This window comes from Gracilinanus agilis, chromosome 3 (genome assembly GCF_016433145.1).
Source record: "Gracilinanus agilis isolate LMUSP501 chromosome 3, AgileGrace, whole genome shotgun sequence".
Taxonomy (NCBI): domain Eukaryota; kingdom Metazoa; phylum Chordata; class Mammalia; order Didelphimorphia; family Didelphidae; genus Gracilinanus; species Gracilinanus agilis.
Window position 1 is genome coordinate 59,939,634 of NC_058132.1, and position 24,254 is coordinate 59,963,887.

At 40.7% G+C, this 24,254-nt stretch overlaps 2 protein-coding genes across 2 annotated transcripts in view; one reads left to right on the forward strand and one right to left on the reverse strand.

The window, feature by feature from the left end:
* TEX46 (testis expressed 46) lies at positions 1-19,632 on the reverse strand. The gene is made up of 2 exons (XM_044668718.1): positions 19,483-19,632; positions 1-303 (listed from the first exon to the last, which is right to left on the reverse strand). The coding sequence occupies exons 1-2, from the start codon at positions 19,630-19,632 to the stop codon at positions 1-3; spliced, it is 453 nt and encodes a 150-aa protein (XP_044524653.1).
* Positions 19,633-19,657: 25 nt separating this feature from the next.
* The window catches only part of KDM1A (lysine demethylase 1A), a 104,336-nt gene continuing 99,739 nt past the window's right edge, over positions 19,658-24,254 (forward strand). Inside the window, exons 1-2 of the mRNA XM_044668719.1 lie at positions 19,658-19,741; positions 22,586-22,616. Of these exons, the coding sequence (XP_044524654.1) occupies positions 19,658-19,741; positions 22,586-22,616 (115 nt within the window). The remainder of the gene's footprint in view (positions 19,742-22,585; positions 22,617-24,254) is intronic.

Here is a 24,254-nt window from a genome sequence, read left to right on the forward strand (position 1 = left end):
TCAACAAGGCCCCTGGGAATTGGAGCTAAGGCCTGAGGCGGAGGAGAAGCCATTTCCATGCCTGCGGAGGTACTTGCCCGGGGAAGGAGCCCGGATGTGGCACGACCTCTTCCTTCGGTTCATTTTATTCCAAACAATGAACATCTGATTCTCTAACACTTTGAGCTTCATCTCGTTGAACATGAGCCTCTCCATGAGCTTATCTTGGACAGCAAAGCAGGCATGCATCTTGTCGATTTCCTTGGCGGTCAGAATGGCGTTGCTGGTGACACCCTCGGAGACCAGTGGAGCTTCTAAATATTCCTAAGATGCCCCGGACCCCAAAACATGAACACTTAGTTTGTAGGAATAAAGAGAGGGGTAACTTGACAGAACAAGGATAATTCTAGCACCCGAGGCAAACTCGGCTGCAGGGGGAAGGAAGGGGCTAAATTGGGAGCAAGAATCCCACCTCCATCAACACCTCCCAATATCATCACCCTGGGGATCCCTGAAAAAGGCATATTGTGGGGATCCCAAGGCCCAGAAGGAGTGTGGGATATCCACAGTCATTTGTACTGGGGAGAGATGAGACAGTGTTGCAGATCTCTCAGAAGGGTTTGGCTCTTGCTCCAATGGACTCCAATCCTCTAGTGCAGTAATGGGCAAACTTTTTAAAGAGGGGGCCAAAGGAAAGGAAATGTTCATCTGTCAGTCTGTTTCTAAGGCAACTCTTTTTAAGTTTCATTGTATTGTATCCTACTAATTGTATTCATCAGATTAGGAATAATGTTGCCTGGCCAGATAGAACATTTCAGGGGGCTGCATCTGGCCCTCGGGCCATAGTTTGCCCATCACTGATTTAGTGGGTGAAAGGCAGGGGGGGCAGGAATCAGGATTTAGGAGAGGGTCCAGGAATGGTTACAGCCTAAGACTAGACAAGAAAGTAAGCAAGTCTCACAAAAGACTGACTGGAGAAGGGCAAACCACTTCCCTAATATTGGTACCCAAGGACAAAATCAGTTTCCCAGCCCTGATTAAGGCTCTGGGCATCACTCTTCCATGAAGGCTAAAAGTAATTGAATAGTTTTTCCCTGATGAATTAGTGAAATCATAAATGGGGAAACCCTGTGCTAAGGTAGGATATTGGAGGAACCTTAGCTAAGTCAACTGATCTCTTTCTACCTCATTTATAAAATGAAGAGGTTGGACTCGATAATGTTTTAAGACCCACCCCCCATCCAGCCCTAAATCCCATGAACCTCTGTGCAGTTTTCATGCATTCATTCCACCAGTATTTATTAAATGCCCACCTCCTGTGTGTCAGGCACTGTGCTAGGTGCTAGAGATAGAGAGACCTCAAGAAGCTTACACTCTACAGAGGTAAACAATATATCTCATGAATAAATAGAGAAAATATGCCAAGTAAACACATGATAATTTTGCCAGAGTGAGCAGGGAGATAGGGGTATAGATAAGAGAAAGCCTTGGATAGATGGGATGTTTGAGCTAAACGTTGACATAAGCTTAGAATTATAAGAAGCAGAAACAAAAATGGGAGAGCATTCGAGGAACTGGGGACAGCCTGGGCAAAAAGGCAAAGGTCTGGAAACAGAATGTCACAAGAGAGGAAAGCAAGTGGGCCATTTTGAGCAACCCAGCCTTCTTGGAAAGCAGAGGCACTATTTAAAAACAAACCTCCCACACACACACACCCCATAGACACCAGCTCATAAGTACAAAAGTCAGTCCTCTCTGGGCAATGATCTACTGGCACAGTAGATAAAGTGTCAGGACTGGAATCAGGAAGACTCATCTTCATGAGTTCAAATCCAGCCTCATACACTTACTGGCGGGGGGACCCTGGGAAAGTCACTTAACCCTGTTGGCCTTAGCCTTTCTTATCTGTCAAACAAGCTAGAGAAGAAAATGGCAAAAAGAAAAAAAAAACCCTCCAGTATCTTTGCCAAGAAAATCCCAAATGGGGTCACAAAAACTTGGACAAGAATTAATAGCCTCAGACGCTTACTGGCTGTGTGATGATCCTGGGAAAGTCACTTAACCCAGTTGACCTTAACCTTTCTCATCTGTCAAGCTGGAGAAGAAAAACAACAACCACCACCACCACCACCACCCACCACCACCAAAAAACCTCCAGTATCTTTGCCAAGAAAATCCCAAATGGGGTCACCAAGACTTGGACAAGAAAGAACAACAAGAGAATGAAGAAAGAGCTTAGATAACCTCTTAGGTCACGATCAGGTTGACCAGAACCTAATTAAGCACCTGCTATGTGCCATACACTGACCCAAGAGCTTTATAAATGTTATCTCATTCGATCAGTATTTCAAATGACAATTTGATAATATGATGTATAAAAAGTAACTTAGTTGAGCTGTTTTAATTAAGATATACTCAATATTTTAGTAACATTGTGTGTGTGTGTGTAACTTCTGTGTGTAATCCTCTTAGATGATCAATATTATAATAATAAGTTGTAATCATAGTAGAATTAATGATAAGGAATAACTCCAATTATTAATTCATTGAAGAACTGTGCATGAGAATCGGTAATCATATTGTGAGTAAAAGTCACAAAGAAAATCCTCTAAAATGCCTTGACAAGATATCCTTGCCAAGGGGAGCTGCGTGCGTGCGCCCAGCATCCTGGAAGGTGTCCAGATGGTAGGACATCTCAGTTGGCTTTGAAGCTGCAAGGATGGCCTTGGCTTTTATCACATACAGAATTGATCATTACTTCATAGAATAGGCCTTCTTTGAAAAAGAGACCTTCTCTGGCCACACTCTCTGAGAAGAGATGTTCAGAAGACCACCGGCCTTTTAAAGGGGGGAGCAGGGAGTCTGGGCAATCTGCCTCTGAATTTACAGACTGCTGCATAGGCACGGGGTCTTTGGCAGAGCTGGGCCCATCCTGGACCCTGCCATTTGGTCATTTGCTGCTTTCTACAAATAAATGTCAGTATGGCTCAGATCACTGGCACCGATCACTATTGATTTCTCATTTTCACAGATGTTAATACTAATTTCCCTGCCTCCCTCTCAGACCAGTTGGGAGAATCGGACAAGAACACAGAGATGTGAGCGCTTTGGAAAGGTTATAGAGAGGTTCACGCTAAGTTGTCAGCTCTGACTTAGCTCTTTTATTGGGGATTATTATAGGTTGTCACAGCCACAAAAGACCTGAAAACATAGAATCAACCAGTCTACTATTCAATAAGCATGTAAGTGCTTGCCATATGCTGGACCTTGTGCTAAGCACAAAGGATTCGAAGATGAAACAGCTGGGCCAACTAGGCGGCTCGGTGGATAGAAGCCAGGCCCAGAGATGGGAGGTCCTGGGTTCAGATCTGGCCTCAGACTTTTCCTAGCTGTGTGACCCTGGGCAAGTCACTTAACCCCTATTGTCTAGCCCTTACCCCTCTTCTGCCTTGGAATCAATACTTAGAATCAATTCTAAGACAGAAGGTAAGGGTTAAAAAAAAAAATGAAATAGTCCCTGGCCTCAAAGGCTTATGTTCTACTAGGGCAGATATTATGCCCACCAGTGATGATGTCAAAGTCAACCTTTCCCTCCCCCTCAAACCCATATTGACCTAGAAAACCACAAATTAACATTCTCTATGCTCAGCTATATTCTTATTTATTTTAACATTTTAATCTGGTCCAGGCTGCACCCAGGAGTTTTGTAACAGCAGAAGTGGTGTTTGACACTTCTGATATACATGTATAACTATATAGATAATATATTTAATTTAATAATTAAGACAAGCGAGGTTGAGGATAGGTACACACAAATGTTAAGATTTCCTTGCCTTAGCAATCTTCTAGACTACAGGGGTTCTTAACCTTCTTCATGTCTTGAACAACCCTTTGGCAATCCGGTGAAGCCTTTTGGGCTTCTTCTCAGAAGAATGTTTTTACAAGCTTAAAATAAAATTCATAGGATGAAAATAGAAAGAAGTTATGTCAAAATTCAGTTTTCCAAATATTTATTTTTAAAGGTCATGAATGCCAGGTTAAGAGCACCTGATCTAGACAAAATATCTCATTTTATAGATAAGGAAAAGGGTTTAGAGAGGGTAAATGACTTGACCAAAGCCTCACATCTCCACCAAAGTTAGAATTTGAGCCCAGTGTCCCCCTAACTCCAAATCTAGAGCTCTTTCTGACTAGAGCATTCTGCTTCTTCACAGTGGGGAAAAATGACAAGTTACAATCAAGAGAGTGCCTCCATGTTTGCAGAAGACTTTACATGGGTTCCATCCTTTCTGCTACCTCTAGGAACTTGGAAATAAGTTGGAACTGAGTTTACTCAGAGTGACTGTACAAGCATCTTACCCAGAGACACACCACTTTACCCTGAGCCCATCGACATCCTCAAACCACAGTTTCTCTCTCAGTAGGAAAATGGAGGATAGATTCATAAAAATATTGTGAAGAAAGCACTTTGTAAGCCTGGCAGCCCTAGAGGACTGTGTATTATGCATATGTTGTTGTTCAGTCTTGTCTGACTCTTCATGACTCGATTTTAGGGTTTTCTTGGCAAAGATACTGGAGCGATTTGCCCTTTCCTTCTCCAACTCATTTGACAGATGAGGAAACTGAGGCCAACAGGGTTAATTGTCTTGCCCAGAGTCACACTTTTAGAAAGTGTCTAAGGCTGGATTTGAATTCAGGAAGATGAATCTTTCTGACTTCAGTCTTGGTACTGTGTCACCTAGCTATCCTGAATTTTATCATGCATGTGTTCAAATCTCTGCTTGGTTCTTTTTTAAAAATTTGAAAACTCTTCCCTTCCATCTTAGAATGAATATGCTGTTTTGGTTCTAAGGTAGAAAAGTGTAAAAGCTAGGCAATGGGGGTTAAGTGACCAGTCCAGGGTCATATAGCTAAGAAGTGTCTGAGGTCAGATTTGAACCCAGGAACTCCCCTTTCTAGGCCCAGAGCTCTATCCACTGAACCACCTAGCTGTCTCCAGAAGAATACTTTCACATAGATGTATAAATACACAACCAGTGGACAACACTCCCAAGTGGGACAAAACCAGATTAAAATGTAATGGGGAAAATTTTAACAAAATAAATAAAACACAACAAAACATAGATAACATTACATTTTAAAACTAAGTCAATATGTGATCCAGAAAGATCCTTATGTATTGAACGGTGAACCCCTTGCCTTTTTTTTTTTTTTTATTAACCCTTACTTTTTTCTTAGTAACAACTCTAAGACAAAAGGGCAAGGGCAAGATGAACAGGATTAAAATGACTTACCCAGGGTCACAAAGTAGGAAGTGTCTAAGGACAGATTTGAACTAGATCCTCTGGACTCCAGGACTGGCATTCTAAATGACTGTTACCTAACTGGCCCAGTGGCTCCCTTTTTCATTTGAGTTTGATACCTCTGCTTTAGAAGAACATAAGAACACAGAGCTGAAAGAGACTTTAGAAGTCTGCTCCCTCATTTTTCAGATGCAGAAACTGAGGCACAGAGAATTTAAGTGCTTTTCCCTAGGTCACTCAACAAGTATCATTAACTTCTGAGTCAGAATTTGAATCCAGGTCTTGCTGACTCCAAATCCACTACCCTAGTCATTACACCACATATACAAGGAAACACTTCCCAACCATTAGAACTGTGCATAAGTGGGATGGATTCCTTTAGGAAATAGAGTTGTTCCTCACTGGAGATCTTGAAGCAAAGGCTAGAGAACCATTTGTAAAGGAGATTCTAGTTCTGGTGTAGGTTGGTCTAGCCGGCCTCTGGAGGCTCCTTTTAGCTCAGAAATTTGGGAATTCCGTAAATTATCTTTAGGTTAAGAAAATTAAACTGAGACAAACATATGATTTCAAGAGGAGGCAAAAACCATAACATTAGTCAATGAGCTTGCAGAAGTACAAGCTATCAATAGGATGGTCCACTGACCCCATGAAGACTAAGCCTGATTAAGAACCAAGGGTCAGAGAAGAGAATTCACGGAGATGGCTTTTAGGCTTGGTGCAATGAAGTGAAAACAAAGAACAACCAGAGAAAGACAATGTGGAGACCTGGATGAGGAGAAGGAAAATCTGGACTCAAATTTGAGATCCATCCCTTCAAATGTGAAACTTTGGGTAAATCATTTCCCCTAAAATGTGAGCCCTGGCTTCCTCATCTGTAAATTGAGAGGACTGGCCTGGCCAATCTCTTAAACTCTCTCCTACCCTAATATTCTATGTTCTAACACCCTTTCAAACTCAGACAATTCATATCCTATGGCTCCTCCCAAATCTAGTATTCTAAGAATCAAAGTCCCACCTAGCTCGAACATTCTGCTGTCTAAGGACCTTCCTAGTTCTAAGATTATAATTATTTATTATATTATATTTATATATTATAATAACAACAGACATTTATATGCATTTTAAAGCTTACAAGGCATCATACAAATATCTCTTTTGACCTTCATAATTCTGAGAGCCAAACAGAAGTTAAGGGTCTTGCTCAGGGTATGAAAGAGAATTGTTTACTCTATTGTCTATCCTGAGTTAACACTAACTAGATTGTGAAGACAGGATTAACTCTCCTTTGTCTACCTTTTGATTGAATCAACACAAGCTTGAAGGAGGTGGAGGAGCTCAAAAACCACTTAGTGAATTCATACCCTTACTTAGTGCTAGGTGAGAAGCTAGCAAGATACTTGGAGAGCTCCACCCTTTTTTCTAACTCAAATAGTCAGAAACCTGTTCACACCCTCAGAAACTGTGAACTCTTTCAATGAGTATTTACCCCTCCAGAAGGTGTAAACTGGTTTCCTCAAACACTACCTCCTGGGCAGTGCTAGACTATTTGGAAGCTGTGATTGGCCCCTTTGAAGAGGGGAGGAGACAAGAAGCCACTATTATAAAAGGCCCCTGAATATCTGAGACTAAAGGAGTCAACCCCAAGGAAGTTGGCTTCAAGGAGAAAGTCAGCTCAAAGAAGAAAGTCCTCAGGAGTCACCTTCAGCTCAAGTCATTGTCTTGACCTGCCTCTTGAAGAGAACTTGGGTAAGTGGATAGCTGGCTTTCCTTTCCTGCCTTCTGGAGAGAGTTTAATTCCAGATGAAGGTTAACAAGTCCTGGCTGAGCCAAGCACTGGAACAATATTTAGTTAGATAGGTTAATGTCTTCTCCACCCTTTTGTATTCCTCAGTTTTCACTCTTTCCACCTCTTTTGTAAATAAAAGATTTATAATTTTCATATATATAGCCAAAGCATTCATTTTAACACTTACAAGGGTCACATAACTAATAAATAACTGAGGTCAGATTTGAACTCAGCTTTTCCTGATTCAAAGTGCTCTTCATGACCCCACCCACCTCTGCCATGAAAGTCCTTTGAGTTATGACATTCAACATTCTAAGGTCTCTTTAAGCAGTAATATTTAGTGCCAAAACATTCTATATTTTAATGTTCTATTTAAGATTCCTCCCAGCTATTAAAAAAATCCTAAACTTAGATTAGATTCCAATTCCCTTCCAGTCCAATTAACTCTGGAACATGAAGATCCGAAACAAAAACAAAATAAACAAAAATCCCAGACAGTTATGTGGTTAGAGCAGGGATAAGACAAAATTGTGTGGTTTATGATTCAGAATTCTCTACTTCCAAACATCTCTCTTCATTAAGACAAGTGATCTCCTGCCAACCCTACACTGAGGCAGCACCCTCCTTTGGCATGCTCCTCTAGGAAAAGACCCTATCCAGATTCCCAAACTGAGGTCTCCAAAGGAGTGTGTGCATGTGTATGGTAAGAGACAGACAAGGCAGACAGACAGACAGACAGAGAAGAGGGGAGAGAGGGAAGGAGGGAAAGAGAGGGGAGAGGGAAGAGAGAGTGAGGGAGGGAGGGAGATGGAGACCGAGAGAGGGAGAGGGAGGGAGAGAAGGAGAAAGAGGGAGGAAGGGAGAGGGACAAATGAAGAGGGAGAGAGGGAGAGAAGGGGGAGAGGGAGGGAAGGAGAGAGGGGGTGAGAGAGAGGGAGGCAGAGGGAGAATAGAAGAGGACAAGCTTTCCGAGAAGAGCCTGGGAATCTGTTTGTACTAAGCACTGTCATATTTAGCTCTTTGAAAATATGAAATACAATTCAACATGACATAAAATAAGCAAACAGACCCTCAGAATTCTTAGTAGATTTTGATCATGCATTTTCTGCTTTAAAAAAGTTTATTCTTTCCCTTAATATAATGTATTTTTATTCATCTGTTGCTCCCACTATCCTCTCTCTTTAAGCAAATATTTAAAACCCCAGAAAATGAGACTCTTATTACAAAGCTTCATTGTCCAGCAAAACAAATCTCCACATTAACCACATCATGTATTTTCTCAATCGACAAATACTAATCATAGAGTAGTTATCATGAAAGGGGGGGCAGGAAGCAGGAAGAAGTCCATGAAATCTTTAAACGTTAAAAAAAGAGTCTTCATTTCAAAGAAGCCTGGGCTGTGCTGGTACCTATTTAATAACTGAATGCTGGACAAACTTTCAGCTGAATCTGCGTTATTCACATTCTCTCCATCACTTTTTCTTAAGTCTAGACAATCAACCAAACAATAAATCTAGCCCTGATTTGTAGCCTGTGCTGAAATGTAAAAACTGCCACTACAAATTGCACAATCAGCTCTCCTGGATCCAGGGCCCTCGCCTAGACCAATCCAAACACCTAATGACTGCATCAAAATTTGTCAGTGCTCTGGCCCGAGTTCCCAGAGAACACTGATAAAGAAAAGTACTACATTGTATAATAGCCCTCTCAGGGCCGCTAGATGGTGCCACAGTGCATAGAGTGCTGGGCTGGAGTCAGGAAGGTTCCTTCCTGAATTTAAATGTAGCCATAGACGGGTCCTAACTGTGTGACCCTGGGAAAGTCACTTAACCCTGTTTGCCTCAGTTTCTTCATCTGTCAAATGAGCTGGAAAAAGGAAATAGCAAATCACTCCATCTCTACCAAGGAAACTCCAAATGAGATCACAAAAAGTTGGTCGCAACTGGAATGAACGAAGAGCAATTAAAGGGCAGGGTCTTTACAAAATAACTATACTAACAAGAAAAATAATACATTTAAAAAGAAAAAAAGAAAAATTCTACTGAGCCTGATAACATCCACCAATGTTGGTACCAGTGTAGAAGATCAATCAGTCATAAAAGAATTAGAACCATCCAAACAAAGAGTAAACTAAATTAAGATGTTATTTCTATAGCTCTATATAAAATTCATTGCCAAATTGCCTAGCTCAGGGCCTTCTTCTGCCTTGGAACCGATATTAAGATTCGAAAACAATAGGTAAGAGTTTAAAAAAAAAAAAAAAGGAAGCAGATCCTGTTCTCAAGGAGTTTATATTCTATTGAGGGGAAGCAAACACACACACAAAATAGTACTAAAAGTAAGGGGTAGGGATGTGCATTTATTAAATACTTACTACATTCCAGGTATTGTGCTAAGTGGTTTTTACAATTATTATCTTATTTGATTCTCACAATAACCTGGGAGGTAGGTGCTATCATTACCCCCATTTCATAGTTGTAGAAACTGAGGCAAGCAGAGGTAACTGACTTGTCCAGGGTCACACAGCTAGTAAGTATTTGAGGTTAGCTTTGAACAAACATCTTCCTGATTCTAAGCCTCGAATTCCATCCATGGTGACACCTAACTGCCTCTGAAGACTGTAACATGTCCGGTATATGTAATATATTTGTATATAATATAAGGGGATCCCAGAAAAGTTATTCTGTGGTTCAAGGTACTCTGAGGGTCCATACCTGCTCAAACCAGAGCTTTCAAGTTCCTACATTTGTGTCTACCTTTACTTATCATCCAAAGGAGATAATAATTTCCAAGTTAAATAGCATAGTAAGAAAATGAAGCATCTCCCACAATAAATCTCAGGTGGGGTAGCTAGGTTGTTCAGTGGATAGAGAACCAAACAGAAAGATGGGAAGTCATGAGTTCAAATATGACTCCAGACACTGCCTAGCTGTGCGACCCTGAGCAAGTCACTTAACCCTCATTGCCTAGCCTTTACCACTCTTCTGCCTTGGAACCATTTTTTAATATTGATTCTAAGACAGAGAATAAGGGATTTTTTTAAAAACCAATAAATCTGGGGCAATCTCTTCCACAATTACATATCCCATCAACAGGAAAAGTGGGCATGCTTAGAGTTAAGTCATCAGAGCACAAATAGAGGATACACATATGTTTATGTCCAGGATTTTCATTTAGAAGTTTAGATGAAGGAACACATACAACTAAGACATTAGAGAGGAGGCAGCTTTGTGGCTCAGTGGATAGAGCTCCAGGTCTGGAATTGGAAGGATTTGGGTTCAAATGTGGCCTCAGGCATTTACTAGCTGTGGGACCCTGGGCAAGTCACTTAACCCCCGTTGCCTAGTCCCTTACCACTTTTCTGCCTTGAAATCAATACTTAGAACTGATTCTAAGACAGAAAGTAAGCGTTTTTCAAAGAAAAAAAGAAAAGAAAAAGAAAAGACATAGAGGGTCACCTCACATTTCCAGAACTGCAGGGCCGCTGGTATCTTCTGGTGCTGTCATGTTCTCTCTGGGTCTGTTCCCAGTAGGGCACTGCTCTACGCTGGGTCTTCTCCTGGGCATCACAGAGTTAATGTCTCTGCTGTTCCCCCTCAACCCCCATTCCCTCTGTCTCTCTCTATCACTTTGGGTCTCTAGTCTCTAACTCTCTTCTTTGTTCTTTGGTGAAGGAATTAATCACTCTCCTGATTTCCTAGCTGCAGCTAGACATTGTTCCTCCCACCAGCTTCTCTGGGCTTCATCTCTTTAGGGCAATCTAGTGACCATCACAGCCCCAGGCAGCTAAGAAGCTAAAAAATCTTTTCTCTTTCCAGGGCAGGTTGGTAACTTTTTAACCATAGTCAGAAGCAATAAACTACCATCTCCAGCTAACAAAATAACAGTCAGGGTGCTTCCAGGATGACATTAGGTCTTTTAACCCCTATGTCTGGGGCTTTATCCCTGTCCCACACCTGACTTAGAGTTAGAATTCCTTGAGATCCTTTCTGGCCTGGCCTGCAGATTATTTGAACCAGATCAAAAGGGTAAAGAGACAAGGGAATTGTTTCCTAACTTACAAGCTTTCGATCTTGCCTTTATTATATTCCTCTATGAGCAAACTACTCTGACACTCATTTATTAGTGTATTTTGGAGAGCAAAAATCCAGTTTCCCTACATTCTCCCCTGAAGGAGGGGAAAAATTGTAGCCCTGATAAATTACATGATATCCATTCCAATATCTAGTAACCTACATCATCTGCAACATAAACTGAAAAAGAATTAGTGGCAGGGAATCCTAGTGGCATAGATTAAAAGTTGTGAGCAGCCTTAGAGACAATTGTGGTTCAACCTTCCCTCACCCCCTTATTTTACAGATGAGGAAAAGGAGGGTGTAAGCAGTTAAGTGACTTCCCCAAGGTCACACGGGAGGCAGCATGAGGATTAAAATCCAGGTCCTCTGACTCCAGATCCAGCACTCTTTCCCCTGGGACACCACGATGGGAAACTCCTTAATACACGGTATTTAAACTCAAACTGAATGCCTCTAGTATTGATCTATGTGATGGACATGCTACATAGCTCATAATCAAGAGCATAGATGATAAAAATGGTCCAGTATCAAACCAAGGACAGAAATCTCAATGCAAGACAAAGCAGTGCACGGTATAAAGGACTACTGAGGAACTTCGGAGAGCCCCCACGGAAACATTTTTACATATACAGAGAGCAGGAGAAAAACACACACACACACACACACACACACACACACACACACACACACACACACCACTGTAGACTAACCAGAGGTGTTTAACAACTGGATCTCCCCCCTATAATGTCCATAAGCCACACCTTTAGGTTTACTCTGCATCATCGATATTTTCTCCATCGATTTAAATCTAGACAATCAATAGCACGATCCATCAAGTCCTGATTTGTAGAGTTTGCCAATTTCCACGCTATGATTGCTCAGACTGAAAAATTAACAAACAGCCCTTTGAAACAGGTAACAAGGCAGCCCTGGCACCCCCTGGCTAACTAACACAGACAGCAAAGAACCCTGCCGTGTAATCTGGCTGAGCGAGGACCCTTTTCCCATTCCTCCTAAAATCTCACTCCTTAGCTTGGCTTCTAACCTAAAAGTCCAGTTGTACTCAGACTGATCTGGAGACTAAGCTTGTGGCAGGATTAGACTGCTGGGCAGCATCTTCCCATCCCCTATCCCAGAGCCAGGATGCTGAGCTGCTGGGTGGATGAGGGGGGTTGGGGAAGGGTCACTCTCTTCAGGCTTTGTGGGTAATTTCTCTCATTTGGAGCCCCCAAGTCTGGAGCATTGGCAAAAGAAGGGACTCTTTTTAGGTTCAGTGCTCTCCTTTGTATGAGGAAAGATCCGATTAGGGCTGGGAAGTACTTGGTTGATTTCTCTAAACCCCGGTGGGTTGCAACATCCAGTTTCTTCCTTCAATGATTCATCATATTCTGAGCTGTTATCAGGCTCTGACAGTTTGTCCACAACCGGGGATTGGGCCTCTCTTCCTCAAGGCCACTTGGCTGACTCTCCCTCTTGCTTTTCCTTCTGCTCAGAAAGAAGTCTGACTAACCTCCCAGAAGACATTAGGCAATTTGTATTTGCAAGGTTCCAAATGTTCTTTGGGGCTCTTTTAGGATCATAGGATCAAAGATTATGACTTAAAGGGAACTCAAAGTGAATCTAGTCCAATCCCCTCATTTTTACAGATGAGGACACTGAGGCCCAATAAGATTAAGCGATTTGCCCACGGTCACACAGGTTAGTAGGTAGCAGAGCTGGGATTCAAATCAAGGTGTTCTGACTCCAAGAACAGTGGTTGGGTGGTTGTTGTTGTTTTTTCCCACTGAAACAGGTTATCTCTAGACTGACAAATTACCCAGTTTTTCAAAGTCTTCAGGTGGAATGGCTCTTCAGCACTCTGCCATCTTGTCATCTAATAGAATGTAAGCTCTTGAGAGGAGTGAATGTTTCTGGGGTTTTTCTTCTTTGTACCCCCAGGACTAGCATTTACTGTATCTGACACATAGTAAGTACTTAATAAAAGCTTGTCAATCAGCCAGTCGATCCTCTCATTTTTTACAGATGAGAACACTGAGGTTAAGTGATTTGCCCAAGATACCAGAGGAAGCAGAAATGGGATTCAGATACCAAGCATGCCAAGGTTTTAGTAGAAATCCACTTCCTCAAGGAAGATGTTGACATTAAACTCAAGCGTTACACCTTTGCTTGTTTCCATCACTGCTCTCCAGCAGAATGAAACCATAGTTAGCTGGACCTCTTTCAACCAAGCTCTCAGTTCAGAGACTGATTGTGAGTCTGTATTTTCTCCACCTTCTGAGACTCCAAAACCCAAGTCTTTAGACAAGTATAGCTCTTGCGCAGACATTGAGAGTCGTGGAGTAAAGCCCATAATATCATTTTTGGCAGCAATGTATGCAGCATTCAGTTGAAATGCTCTGCTCTGGTTCTCCCTGAGAATGATAAGGTATAATCCTAGACTTGATTCCTGACAAGGCTAAGACCTCCTTAAGCTATTTGTTTTCAAAGTCTGCACTATAATAAGAGAGGATTCTGGTATGGAAAAGATATATGCCCCACAATGCCTTACCAACTACAGAATAATAACAATAACAATATTATACTTTAAGATTTGCAAAGTACTTTTCAAATTTCTCATTTTAGGTGCTATTATTATCCTCATTTTTCAAATGATGAAACCATGGCATACATCCAATATTGCACTCGCCTCCAGTCAGATCTTCAACCTCCATGGAAAAGAGTGAGTAACACTGTAAACCCAGTGCTGAACATTCTCATACCTAGTCATAACCTTCACACCCCAGTGACAGCCTTTCCACTGTGCCTTCTGGAATGCCCATTTCATAAGCAACAAATTTCCTTTCATTCTAAATCTTTTCCTCCCAATCCATTTACTAGCTCTTACTAAAACTTAGCTCTCCCCTGGTGATAGAGCATCTCTGGCCATCCTTTCTAGTATTGGCTACACCTTCATTCATTTTCCTCGTCTTACTGGTTGAGGCAAGGGAGTATGAATATTCCTCTTTCCTTGTTGCCATTTCTTCCATCACTGGGTAATTTCTCTTCCTTCGAGGTTGAGATTATTCATATCTACCACCCAATCACAATTCTGGTAACTGTTGTCTATAGACCTCTATGTCCCATCCTCCCTTAAGGAGTTCAATAGCTGGCTCAGAGTTTTTCTCTCCTCCCCAACACCTGCGCTCTTATTAGGGCATTCACACACACACACACACACACACACACACACACACACACACACACACACACACACACATATTGGCTTTCCCTCAAATATTTTAATTGCTCAGTTTCTCAGACTACTCACTTCCCATGAACTGCTCCTCCACCCTATCTCAGTCATACAAAAAGACAGTCATACTCTTTTTTTTTTTTTTAAACCCTTGTACTTCGGTGTATTGTCTTCATAGGTAGAAGATTTGGTAAGGGTGGGCAATGGGGGTCAAGTGACTTGCCCAGGGTCACACAGCTGGGAAGTGGCTGAGGCCGGGTTTGAACCTAGGACCTCCTGTCTCTAGGCCTGACTCTCACTCCACTGAGCTACCCAGCTGCCCCGACAGTCATACTCTTGATCTTGCCATTACCCACAAATGCACCACTTCTATGCTCAAGAATTCAGAAATCCCCTTACCTTACCAGAGTCTATTGGATTCTCACCTCTACTCTACTTCCCCTTATATAACTCTATTATTAAATTGCACTATGACCTCTAATCCCTTGGCCCATCAATTTTCTCCAACGCCATCTTCCCTGCACTAGCCAGTCCTCCACAGCTTAAACTCCATCTAACTTTCCAGTTTTCTTACACCTTATTCTATGAGGCTTCATACTCTTTCAGCCAGAAACACTGCCTTCTGACTGTTCCAAGACTAGGATACCCCATCTCTCCACTCTGTCCATTTTCTCTGGTAATCCCCCATGTCCAGAATGCTCTCCCTCCTCAATTCCACTGACTGACTTCTTGCATTTTCTTTAAGTCTCAACTAAAATTCCATCTTTTATTGGAAGCCTTTCCCAACTTCTAATAAGTCTAGTACCTTCCTCTGTTAATTATTTCCGATTTATTTTTCATGTGACTGATGCTTCATATATATTTGTTTGCAGGTTATTTCCCTCATTAGATTGTAAGCTTCTTGAGGGCAGGGACTGTGTTTTGCCTCTTTTTGTAGTCCTGGCACTTAACACAGGGCTTACCACCTAGTAGGTGCTTAATAAATGTTTATTGACTGATTAAGTCACTTGCTCAGGGTCACACAGCTAGTAAGGGCCTGAGGCCAGATTTGAACTGGACCCTTCTTGAGGCACGCACAGTGCTTTATCTATTGCACCTAGTTCCTTGTGGATGTGTTTGTAATTCTTTGGATGAGACAGTCAATCACCACAAGGATGTTGTTTCTAAATTTTTTCCTTCTCTTCTGTATATACTAATTCTAAAGACTCAGGGATTCTTCTAGTCCCAGGGCACGTGGCATGAGGTAGTAGTATTTTCCTTTGATGATATGGGACACAAATCCCACACTTCCAATATAAAGATAAGAATACATATAATATGGGGGCAGCTAAGTGGCTCAGTGGAGTGAGAGACAGGCCTAGCCAGAGGAGGACCTGGGTTCAAATTTGACTTTAGATACTTCCTAACTTTGAGGCCCTGGGCAAGTCACTTATAACCCCTATTGCCTAGCCCTCACCCCTCTTCTGCCTTGGAACCAATACACAGTATTGATTCTAAGATGAAAGGTGAGGGTTTAAAAAAAAGAATAGGTATAATATATTATAACAGATATGTGATGATGTTATATGGTATATTACAATAGATATTTATATCAAATGCCATTTAGGGCCAACAGAATCTATTTCTTACTAATTAGGAATTCTTTCTTGACTTTTTAAATATCCAAAATTACAATATAGTGCTTTCATGGTCATAGATCAAAGTAATCTGAACCACATCTAGTCTTTAGGACACTGTATGTGGGATCAGTTTCAAGCCACTGTGGTCACTTCATCTTCCAGCTTCAACTTCTGCCATTGTTTCAACAGTAAGGCGCCATCTACGGAGCTAAACTTGAGTCCTGAAGGTTCATTCCCTCTCTTCTTGGCCAGTATCACTTTCCTGAGCCTTTTATTATGTCGTTGTACCTGATATCAGTCATCAAGAGACAAGTGAGGCAAAGAGGATTGGTATGGATCAAGCTAGTTTCCCCAACTGATGACACTACCTTCTGGTGGAGTCCCTGGACCCAGCTTCATTTCCATGTAATAAAAGTCCATCTCCCTGCATGGTTTAGAAACCCTGATGGTAGTAGTGATTATGATGATAATAACCAAGAATGAGCGAGAAAATTCCAGCCAAAGGAATGACCAAAGACCTGTTCATGGTCAGAGGAGAGCCCAGAGTAGCAGATGCAGCACCATCATCAGATCATGATACAGTGATGGCATAATCCACAAGAGCTCCAGATGGCAGGATGATGGTAAAGCAGTGCAAGCCATTTACCTGCCAGCCCTAGTATAGGGACTTCAGTGTGAAACTTTATGGTGCTTTTGATGGGGGCAGCCCTAAGAATTACAACAAAATGAACCCTTTGTGTCCTGACTAGAACATGCCACAGATGTGATACAGGGGTAGCAGGGCACCAAGGCAGAGAAATCTGGGCAATTATTGGAGAATCCCAGAGGATTTGGTTAGGATGTTGCATGAGCACTGAAAATGTACTACTTTGAGGTTATGATGTTTTCCATGGAAAATGCTGCTTTCCAAATGCAGTGTAAAGAAAAAGAGAAAAAAAATAGGCTTTCCAAAGGATTCTTGAACTAAGTCACAGGATATCTGAAATGCACCTCCTGGATGGTCCTCCACAGTGTAGTAATTGTAAAACCCAGGCTGCTGTGGGGAGCTTCCAAAAGAGCTACTCCAGATTTTAGATAGTCTATAGGTCCACATCACAACCCCAAAGCTCACAAGTCACCATAGATGTATTTGTGTTCATTAGAAAGTCAGAGAACACAGTAAGTTCATAGCAAGGACATGGACACAAAAGTACAGAGAGAAATGAGGCAATGGAACATTCCCCACTATAAACTTGGGGTATATTTCCCACCAAATATGTGTTACGTTATCATGGGATATGTATTTATACCCAGAATTCACATATGGGGACATACATGTAAAGAAATCCAGGCACAGGCATGGAAGGCCACTTCATACCTCGGATGCTGCAGGGTCATTTCTGTCTTTTGGTCTTGCCATGGTACTGTTGTTGTCTTTGGGCTAGTTTCCTATAGGTTACTGTTCAAGACTTGGGCATCACATTTTGCCTTCACTGCTCTGTATTTCTCTCTTGGGCTTTTCTGCTCTCTGCTAAGTATATCACCCCGCTGGTCTTCTAGTTATTGCTGGATATTACCTTCCTGCTACCAGCTCCTTCGTTTCATCTCTTCAAGGTTCCCAATGAGCCAGCACCCGCTTGCTAGACTGCAATGACTAGAAAGCCTCTCCTTTCATCAAGAAAGACTGACAGTTCTTTAGTCATAGCCAGAGACTACTATATACTTCCACATTCAGCTGTTGAATTCCAAACAGAATTTCCCCAAAATAAGATCTTTTAATGCAGGAATTGCTTTTAAAGCAAAAATTACAACTTAATTCAAAATCATTTCATCCAAGAGGATCAGCAAATTTCAATTTTACCGACATTGCCAGAGGTAGTCCATGAAAACTTATTTTAAGTAGTATACACTTGACCTGGGAGGACATGTACAGAGGAAAAAATGTAGAAACTGGAAATCCACGTTTCAGGAATAGCAAAGGCACTTTGGCTATTATAGAAAATTTATGAAGAAGAAGAATCTGAAATCATTCTGTAAAGATCGGTTGGAAGTAGATTGTAAAAGACCTTAAATGGGAGGATGGAGTAGGGCTATATTTCCCCCTCAAGGCAAGAGAGAGCTATTAAAGCTCCTGGAACAGGGAAGCAACATGGTTAGACCTGTGCTATTTAAGGGATATCAAGTTAGCAGCTGAGTGGAGGATGAATTAGAGAGAAGAAACACTGGAGGTGAGGAGATTAATTCTAAAGCTACTTCAATATTCTAGATGTAAGAAATGATGAGTGCATGGACTAGGATGGCTGGACTGGTTGAAGGGAAGGGACAAATCTGAAGGATGTTGAGAAGGTAGAAAGGACTCAAGACCTGACAACAGTCTGGGATACAGGGAGGAAAAGAGGAAAAAGGTAAAGTCAAGGATGATGCTGGGGTTTTGTACTTGAGTGAGATTGGATAACCCAACTCCCTGTAGACTGCATGGCCATGACTAGTTTACTACAATCCTTTCCCCATTTTTCTGGGCCCACTAGGAATATGTATTTGCTGATACCTTCTTCTTTACATTTCTTTTCCTCTCTATAACCTGCCTGGTTGGATAGCCTCCACATTTAAGGGGGCACCTAGGTCTAAGTCTCTTCCAAATCACAAGACAAAGCATTCAATAGGGAGATAATAGCATGATGTGTTTCATAAAGTAAAGGTTGTTCTTTAAAGTCGATAAGAAATTTGGTGGCAGAGCAGGGACTGAGAATGAACAATATATCTCAGCATGACACATAAAATCGCTCAAGGTATCAGGGCACAAGAATCGGCAGAGACGAGGCAGTTTAGTATACTAAAAAGAACACAGGTATGGAGTCAGAGACTGTGGGTTTGAATTCTGGCTCTCAACTCCTGATACTGAGCACACCATTTTATCTGAGACACAATTTCCTCCTCTGTTAAGTGAGATCATCTTAAATTCCCTTGAAGTTCCAAGTTCTAAGATCTCCAGCTCCCAAACATATCCAACAGTTTCCAAATCCTCTGGAGTCCACTGCTATACACAATATGGTTCCCTGCTGGAACCATAACTAGGATATGAGGAGTTGGGGCAATGTCACGGGGCACTGAAATTTAGAAGATGCAAAGCGTAGGACTATAGAATTCTAGATTAGCTAGAAGGGACCTTAGAGGACATTTCATTCAATCCCCTCATTCAAAAGATGAAGAAACAGACTCACGGGACCCAGAATTTTTAAGAGAGCATCTAATCCCCACTTCATGATAATTGAATTTGTCTTATTTTTGTGAATTATTTTCACCTCTCAAAGTACAAGGTTTCCTTGAGGGTGAGTTTCTTTCCTTTTGCCCCATTACTAGTTATGGCTCTTATTCTATTCCCTCTGCTTCTGACATTTTTTGATACTGCAATGCCCTTAAGATGTTCCCTCCCTACGTTCCCTCAGCTAGCTAGGTTCCCTACTCTTCAGGCAACCCCAACTGTTGTACCAACTGAGCTTTCCCTCACCGGCTGACCCTTCATCCTGTTTGACCAGACCTCTTGCTTGACCAGCCAGTTGCTAAGCAACAGCAGTAGGACCAGGATCACCAGCAGAATGGGCTTGTGGTTGAGCATCCAGGTGATGACAGTCCATAGGGTGCTTGAAGTATCAACCATTGCCTATTGGTTTTCTGACTGATGCATGCTCTTCGGGCCCAAGGCTCTGTGGCTGCCCATCTCCACCTACCGGTTCTTCACTCCCTTCAACCAGTCTCCCCTCAACAAAGTGCTTCTGTGACATGGGCTGGGCAGGCCACACCCTCTCCTAGATCACATATGGTCTCCCTCCTCATCTCTGCCTCCTGGCTTCCTTGGCTTCCTTCAAGTGTCATCTAAAATCCCACCTTCTACATGAAGCCTTTCCCAATCTTCCTTAATTTTATTTTTTTTTTAATTTAAATATTTCCGCCTTAATTTTAGTATCCTCCATGATTTTATAAAAAGCTGGAAAAATCTGTGGGAACTAATGCAGAGTAAAATAAAAGTAGGAGAACATTGTACACAGTAATAGCAGTATTGTACAATGATCAGCTGTGAAAACTTGGCTGCTCTCAGCCATTCGATGATCTGGGACAATCCTGAAAGACTTATGACAGGGAATGCTCTCCATTTCCAGAGAAAGAACTGTTGGAGTTGTCTTTCACATCAGTGTATTTTTGGTTTTATTTTGGAGTTTTGGTGATGTATACATTTGCCGTTACAACAATAACCAACATAGAAGTGTGTTTTGCATAACAATAAAAAATGAAAAAAAATTATTATCTTCCCTCTGTGGATTATTTCCGATTTGTCCTTTCTATCAAGTTGGTTTTAAGTCATCTCTCCCATTAGACTGTATGCTTCCTGAGGGTAAGGAGTATCTTTTGACTATGTGCTCAGCACATAGTAGGTGTTTAATAAATGTTTATTGACTGACTGACCTGTTTCATTAGATTGTAAGTTCTTTGATCCAAGTTCTTTGCCATAGGTACAGTTGTTTTCCTAGTGTCAACTCTCTCTCACACACAAAGAGGATGTGCTTTGTTGGATATTTGAACTCTTCCTCTTACACTTTCCTTTTTATGAATTTCCTTCTAGAATTAATTAAACATTTACAAAGTGCCCAATTGTGTGAAGCATTATGCTTGTGTGATATCAAAGGTATCACTTCCACATCTTAATTCCCCACATTGTGGTTTCAATATTTTGCAAGTTGGCATAAGAAGGTGTAGACCACAGGCAAAGGCTAGTTGATGATACAGAAAAAGTTTAGAAAGTCAGAAATGTATAAAATATATGTATAGTATTATATAATATCAACTTAATACCATAAATATATGCCATTTCTTTTTTAAAATTACAATAAATAAAAAGTTAAAATTTCTGAAAAGACCACGAAAGCCAACAGATGATACACAAAGGTTAGAAATGAAGAGGTATTTTAACATTGACTTACGTATAGCCTGTGACCAAATATTTAACCCAAATCTTATAATACAGTACTGTAAACACCCTCTAAATCAGGGGCCGGCAATGTATGGCTCTCGAGCCATATCTGGCTCTTTTGAGGGCCAGATAAGGCTCTTTCTGCAGGAGCCATAAAGTCCATTTTTTTCCAGGCACTGTTACAGGAGCGGCACTGTGAGCACTGTACGCCTCTCATGAAATTATATTTTAAAAAATGTGGCGTTTATGGCTCTCACAGCCAAAAAGGTTGCCGACCCCTGCTCTAAATGAAAAAGAAAAAACTCAGACCTTCTCTGAATGAAGGAAAACCAAAACATTTTACTCAGATTTTCCAGATCTTGGGGACACTGCACCCCTAACATCTAAGATGTGAAAGAGATACCTGCATATGGTTTAATTAAGACCCAATCCTTGCCCTCATGGAGTTTAGCTTCTAGGATGGATAAGACAGACAAATGACAACTCTAATGCAATGTATTACCCATTACGTGTTATGGAAGAGAACCAGTCCCCTCATATTTTAGCCAAATATATCAGTGATACAGTTTTATTAATGGATGAAGATTTCTGACCAGCAAAGTTTCTCCTACCTAACTCAGAAAAGACTCTCCATTCAATAGTTTCCAACTGCTTCATTACAGTTTCAAAGCAATTTTGAAACAAAAGAAATTCTAGAGTAAGACCAAACAAAAGTACATGATTTCATTTAGGATTTTTAGGATTACTAAATAAAGAAATCATTGGCAGAAAGAAAAGAATGAGTCTTCTTGAAACTTCTTCCTCTAAGAGCTTTCTCTTTTAAAAAACAACATAAAATATTTAATTTCTATTTTATTTTTTCTCAATTATATGTAAACAAAAGATATTTAACATTAATTTTTTAAAATTTTCTCCCTCTCTACCTTGAAGAGGCAAGCAATTTGATATAGATTATACATGTGCAGTCACCCAAAATATTTCATTATTAGCCATATTGGAAAAGAAAACATAGACCAAAAAAATAAGAATAATAAAGTTTTTTTTAAAAGCTTTTTTTTTCTGCATTCAGACTCCATCAGTTCTTTCTCTTGAGGTGGATAGTCTTTTTCATTATATGTTCTTCAGAATTGTCTTAGATCATTGTATTGCTGAAAATCACTAAGTCATTCACAATTAAGCTTCAGTACAATTTACTATGTACAACAAGGTTCTGCTCATTTCACTTTTCATCAGTTCAAATAAGTCTTCCCAGGTTTTTCTAAAAGCATCCTGTTTGTCATTTCTTATAGCATGATACTATTCCACCACAATGATATACCACAACTTGTACAGCCATTCCCCAAATAATGGGCACCCCTCTCTTCAATTTCCAATTCTTTGACATCATAAAAAAAGATAATATAAACATTTTTGTACATATAGATCTTTTTTTCACTTTTCTTTGATTTCTGTGGATTATAGTCTTAGGGGGTATTATGATGCTCAAATGAGATAATGGATATAAAGCACTTTACAAAGACTAATATACTATATACCTGCCAAGTATTATTATTTAGAGGGGAAAAAGATGTTTATAGTCACCAAGCTTCCAATCTGGTGATGACTTAATTCCTTGAGCCTTCTACTATACTCCTTTTATGGTCAGGCAATGTTTATAGAGCAAAACGGGTATGCTGGTAAATGTTTAACAGAGTGAGGGGGAAATGGATACATATACATTTCTTTTAATTTTAATCTGCATTATTAACACTTTAAGTCTAGACAGTCAAAGAAACCCAGCCCTGATTAATAAGAGTTACATCGCAAAGGTGTGAGTGCTTATCCTGAAAAAGTAATAATTGAGGGATAGCATGGTGGTTCAGTGGATGAAATGCCGGGCCTGGAGATGAGAGGCTCTGGGTTTAAATCTTACCTCAGATACTTCCTAGCTGTGCGACCCTGGGCAAATCACTTAATCTACCATTGCCTAACCCTTACTGCTCTTCTACCTTAGAAGCAATATACAGTATTGTTTCTAAGATGGAAAGTAAAGGTTAAAAAAAAAAAGTAATAATTGCTCTAACAAACTGGTTAGAGCTGACTCTAACACACACCTTTGACTATATCCTAAAAGTCACTAAACAGCACATAATTTGATATAGTAGGCATATGTCTCAAAGGGATTTGTATAAAATTATTCATAGCAGTATTTTTTTATAGCAAAGAAATGCAATCATATTGGGTACCCATCAATTGGGGAATGACTAAGCAAATCATTGTTGAATATGAATGTAATAGAATATTATTGTGCTGTAAAAAATGCCAAATGGGAGTCAAAGAATCTTAGGAAGATTTGTATGAACTGATGCAGGATGAATTGAGCAAAAAACAGGAGAACAATTTCTATAAAGACTAAGATATTATCAAGAAAAACAACTTTGAAAGATTTACAAACTCTGATTAGTGCAAATAGCAATCACCACTACAGAAGACTGATGATGAAGCATACCACCCACCAAATGGCAAAGGGAAGATGATAGAATAATTTATATATATATATATATATATATATATATGACCCTTACCTTTCATCTTTTCTTTTTTTTAAACCCTTACCTTCCGTCTTGGAATCAATACTCTGTATTGGTTCTAAGGCAGAAGAGCAGTAAGGCTAGGCACTAGTGACTTGCCCAGGATCACACAACTAGGAAGTATCTGAGATCATATTTGAAACCAGGACCTCCTATCTCTGGGACTGACTCTCAATCCACTGAGCCATCTAGCTGTCCCCACCTCACCTTTCATCTTGGAATCAATACTGTGTATTGTTTCCAAGACAGATAAGCAGTAAGGACTAGGCAATGGGGGTCAAGTGATTTGCCCAGGGTCCCCCAGCTTGAAGTGTCTGAGGCCAAATTTGAGCCCAGGTCCTTCCAATTCCAGGCTTGGCTATCTAGCGACTCAGCCACCTAGCCTCCCTGATAAATATATTTTTAGACTTAGTCAACATGTGGATTAGCTTTGCTTGAATATACTTATTACTGGGGAACACTTTTATTGGTGGGAAGAGAGAAGCTTGGGGGAGTTGGGGATAGTGATTCTCCCCCTCCCTACCCTCCAAAATCACACACACACACACACACACACACACACACACACACACACACAGAAGAGAGTAGAAGAATTCCAGGAGTAGTCACAAACAGTGTGGTGTTGTTATTAATACATCAAATGTATTATATATTTTAAAACAGGTTGAACATAATAAATACAGTTTCATATGCAATCCTCTTTTCCTCTTCTTTTTTGTGTATGGATATATTCATGTTTGTTTG

Excerpts from the sequence above, each read along its gene's own strand:
- TEX46 (XM_044668718.1), bottom strand. The coding sequence starts at position 19,632 with ATGGTTGATACTTCAAGCACCCTATGGACTGTCATCACCTGGATGCTC. Across the intron at positions 304-19,482 it reads ACAGGATGAAGGGTCAGCCG|GAATATTTAGAAGCTCCACT; the intron begins GTGAGGGAAAGC and ends GGGGCATCTTAG.